This window comes from Osmerus eperlanus, chromosome 17 (assembly GCF_963692335.1).
Source record: "Osmerus eperlanus chromosome 17, fOsmEpe2.1, whole genome shotgun sequence".
NCBI lineage: Eukaryota > Metazoa > Chordata > Actinopteri > Osmeriformes > Osmeridae > Osmerus > Osmerus eperlanus.
Genome location: NC_085034.1, coordinates 2,437,925 through 2,442,802, shown reverse-complemented (window position 1 = coordinate 2,442,802; position 4,878 = coordinate 2,437,925). Strand labels below are relative to the sequence as shown.

At 46.4% G+C, this 4,878-nt stretch overlaps 1 protein-coding gene across 1 annotated transcript in view; it reads right to left on the bottom strand.

The window, feature by feature from the left end:
- Positions 1–1,624: 1,624 nt before the first annotated feature.
- Positions 1,625–4,878, bottom strand: part of wnt5b (wingless-type MMTV integration site family, member 5b) — a 7,815-nt gene continuing 4,561 nt past the window's right edge. Inside the window, 1 exon segment of the mRNA XM_062483633.1 lies at positions 1,625–3,655. Coding sequence (XP_062339617.1) covers positions 3,197–3,655 — 459 coding nt within the window. The 3' untranslated portion in view covers positions 1,625–3,196.

Here is a 4,878-nt window from a genome sequence, read left to right as displayed (position 1 = left end):
CTCCCAACAGTACAGCCACGCTCATAAAGAGTTATAAAAGGTTGTGGTGCATATAGATAAGCCCAGAAATACAGTGATACTCCAAAATATTAATATTATAATTGTTTTTATTTCTTTATTTACTACTACTCAAACCTTATTCAAACATTTAACTTTAACTACAATAGTACATGAAATCATCATGGGATCAATGTTATACTTTCAACTGACTTTGACCTGGTCAGGTGCTATTTGCGTCAATAAATGGGAAATGTTTGGAGTTTCCCATTGACCTGTTGAATATACCAGAGTGTTCTGACATAATCTTTCTTTTGATCGTTGATGGCGCTAACGTTTAGCAATAACATCTTGTTGTCAGAAAGATCTGCTGAGTGTGTGTTTGTGGGATGGTGGAAACTGGTTGGGAACATCGGCAGTAAAATCTGATTGCAGGTTGAACCATAGAAGAAGGGCGTGGAACAGGAGGATTAGATACCTGTTAACAGGGAGTTGTTGAACGTCAATAGCAAGTACTCACACGTATCGCCATGTGAACGAGTTCCTAAATAGACAAAGCAGGGCAGAGAACGACGTTTAAAGAGAGAGAGTTCCAATCCTCCCTTTAAACAGGGTTACTCCCTGTGCCCATTCTGCATTCTCAGACCACAAGGTACTGGAGTGGTGGCACTATACCTGTCCTTTGTTCTGTCTGTAGAAGTCGTTCAGAGTCGGGCCTTCATGATTTAGTCCTGCAACCTGAGCCGAAGTGTCCCTCTTGGATGACGAGGATGTGCTCTATAAGGCTTGTGCTTCAGTGAGCATCAGGGTTACACGCTACATTAAACGAGTCATCACTTTAAGATGTCTTGATTCTGTAATCAACATTTTGTAACTTTCCATTTAACGAATTTGACTACTTTACAGTCTCAGCCAGATGGTATTTAGTACATTTACAGTTTAGGTTGGAATAACTGAAACAAAACATGTAGAAACGAGTTGAGTAATAGCAGTGCTGTAGCAGTGTACACGTGTCATGGTAACCATCACAGTAAGCAGTCCTAATGGATTAGCTGACAGGTAGCCTGCTGTACCTTACAGCACACTGTTTCCTTATCACTGTCATAATCCGACAACAACAACAAGTTCTGGAGAGGGCAATAGACTGACTGTTCAGGCTTGAGGAGCCTCTATAAGTCACCTGACAGACAGCTTCTATACAGAACTTTTCTAAGACGGTACGAAACGCATTTGAACCCAACAGCACGTGGTGGATAACAAAACTCATGAACAAAGTACGGTATGTCATTGTTATAGTTCCCTGACCTGGGTTGAAATAACATTTAAAATCATGTTTACCCATTGTATTTACAGTAAAACTCATTCACCTGGAGGTGCATGCGCTATCTCTGGCATCATTGAACAAATGGGAAGTTTAGACTCTGGGTCTTGCCTGCAGGTCAAAAGCGCCAAATGTCTACCTTCTTATCTCTGGGACGTGCTCTTTGGTCTAGCGGTACATGTTTGGGTATCCACATGAATGGCCGCCGGTTTGATTCCCACCTGATGAAGCTGGAGGACTGCAGGCGATCTTCCGTTAGTGGCAGAGAGACGTGGGCAGAGTCAAGAGAGACACCAGGGACTATAATCACCACTATTACTGGTTTAATATGACTGTGGAAGATGAAAAAATACACATTACGATCAATAAGACAACAGACACTCAGATATAATAGACAAAAACACAGACAGTCTGGAGGGTGTCAGTTGTGTCATTGGTGTATAAAGGGCATCTATTTACACGTGTGGTTATTTTCCACAACACTTATGACAAAAGCTGGTCTGTCATTGGTCGAGCAGGGGAAAGTTGGCTGCGATTGGACATTCCACATGCAGGACTACGACAAACCTCAAGGTTGAACGAGTATGAACTCTCTTATACAAAATGAAAAACAATTAATAAAATATACTTCTGATCAACTATTTCATATATATATCCTACAATAACCTGCAGTCCTTTTAATTTTCCTCTCATTTTGTTAGTTTGTTTTTAAACACGGCTACCACACACAGATTCAGTACTCAAAACACATTCTTTACAACTGCAGTCATGTTAATTAGGTTGACATTGCCTGGTGGTTGTAGGGTATTGGTTCAAATTGCAGCATGCCTCCTTTTCTCGTGAACAGGGTAGTAATAACTCTTGCTGTAATATAATTACTTCCTTAGAGATAAACCAGAACAACATGGCTGACATTGTATTACAGTCAGTGGTCGACACTGTAACCAGGCACTACCTTAGCAACAGTAACATTCTGGAATAGATGATGTCCCTGGTGTAGAAGGTAATATGATTGATTTATGAATTATTATTTAATATGCATTATTTACTGATTTATTGTGTTTAGAGGGACTCCTCGTGTATCATATGGCAGATTTATGAACTCCAGACTCTTTTTAATTCCTGATGTATTTCAGTTCACCAGGCCCAAGCAAGGGTCCCTCCCTATCAATACTCCTCACGTCCAGTATCACGCCACTCCTGACCCCGTCCCTCTCTGTGGGTTGAGTCTGAATTGTGATGTCACTTCCGGGTGAGAGGTCAGCATCATATCAGGGTGAATGGGTTGAGTAAGAACATGCAGGCGTGTTTGGCCCCATGGCAACAGAGTCCACCGAGGGTACATAGTGTCAGAGGAGGAGGAGTGGAGGAGGTTTAATTGCAGTTCTTTAGGACACAACAACTTTCCATTTTCTTAATCTCCTTCCTCTTTATCTCTCTCTCCGTCTTTCAGTACTCTCAGGGGAGATTATGAAGTTCAACAACTGCAATCTGCCCCCTTCCCCTGACAGCCAATCAGAGGCTGTATTGAACTGTAGTGAAGGGAGAGAGTGATGCTAACCTGACAATAGACAAACATCAAAGAAAATCCTTATGGGTTGTCCTGTTTGTCAGTCCACCATTACGGCGCTTGGATCATAAATTATTGCAATGTTTACGTATTTTCTTTTACTTAATTATATATTTCATTTCTTTATTATTTATTATTGTCTCATTTCTCTGTTCTTCTCTATCCCTCCCTCGTCCCTGTTAGTCAGTAAGTCCCTCCCTGCATCCATCCCTCCCTGCATCCATCCCTCCCTGCATCCATCCATCCTTCCCTGCATCCATCCCTCCCTGCATCTCTCTGCTGTCGTCCTCTCTCCATCCTTCCTCTCCCTACTTGCAGACGAACTGGTCGACCAGTGAGGTGCAGCGCTTGCACTTGACGTAGCAGCACCAGTGGAACTTGCAGTGGCAGCGCTCGTGCTTGTAGGTCTTGAACTGGTCGTAGCCTCGACCGCAGCACATCAGCTCGCAGCCGTCCATCCCCTCCGAGGTCTTGTTGCAGAGCCGTCCCTGCGTGCCCAGGGAGCCCGTGCTCTCGTTGCGGAGGCAGTAGTCGGGGCTGGGGTCGATGTAGATCAGGTCCTCCAGCGTGGGGGCGTTGAAGCGCTTGTCCACCTGCTCCAGCTTGCCCTTGCGTCCGATGCGCATGGCGGCCGCGCTGTCGTACTTCTCCTTCAGGTACTCGCCCACCTGGCGGAAGTCGGCCAGCTGGAGCCAGCAGGTCTTCAGGCTGCAGGAGCCCGACACGCCGTGGCACTTACAGGCTACGTTGGCGAGGTTGTACACGGCCTGGGGAGGGGAGGGAGAGAGGGGGGGTGAGGGGAGGGAGGGGGGGTGAGAGGGGGGGTGAGGGGAGGGAGGGGGGGTGAGAGGAGGGAGGGGGGCAGAGAGATGGGAAGGGCAGAGAGAAGGGAGGGAGGAGGGAGGGAAGGAAGGGCAAAGAGAGGTTAGATGAGTGATAGTGACAACCAGGGGCTGTCCCCCCCCCAAACATGTTTTATTAAGAAAATCATATTCAACGACCGCATTCTCAGTTATAAAAAAAAGCTGTCCCATCCACTTTTGAAAACAAACCTACCCCCCTTGCTTGAAAACATGGATTGCTTGCATAGCAATATGGCCGCGATGTGAACCTTGTTGTCTTTATCAGTCTTAGTATAAACCTAATAATGTCAACTTTACCCAACACAGTGTAATCTTCCAGTCTTGGCTGACTGACTGTACTTGTAACACTACTGCCCTCTAGTGATTGAGCAGGAGCTCTGCGAGGGCCAGCACTATAGATGACTAGCCAGTCAGTCCCAACACACACGATCACGGGGGCCAACCTTTTCTACAGTCTGTGTTTCCTGTGGCTCTATAGTCTTGGCTCCCCAGTGCAACACCCTAAACTAAACAAACACCTGCCTGAGAACAGCAGGACACTCGGCAGAGGAAACGTGAATCTATTGTAAGAGCTTTAAAATATTCTGAATTGTATATGTTTGGGAGGACTATAGGAAAAGCCTTCTGGGCTCAGCGACACACACTCACACACACTCATCCGTCCATGTCGAGAGGACATGGTCTCTGGGTCGGGCACAATAGAACCAGCACAGACAGGGCTGGGTGGTTGTAAAGAGAATAGAGTGGGAGGGGAGAAGGTAAATAAACCCCCCAGAGGTGAGGAGATAAGGAGGGGAAGTAGAGAGGGGGCATGGGGGCATGGGGGGAGGGGCGGGGGCTGGGGTTTGTTTGGCAGGACTTCACAATCATGGATTATTGCGGATGGTAGGTATGCCGATCAATTCAGCTTTGTTCCTATTTCTATGGAAGGTGTGGGGATTACAGAGGTGAGCCTTTTGCGATTGCCGTGTGTGTGTGTATGTGTGCCTGTGTGCCCACATGTGTGTGTGCTTGTGTGTGTGTGTCAGTTTCGCTTCATCAGATTTGCGAGGCAGAGAGACAGCAAACGTAGCCGTCTGCGCGCTGAGCCCCCTGAAGACGGGGCAAGGAGCAGTGAGAGAGAGAGT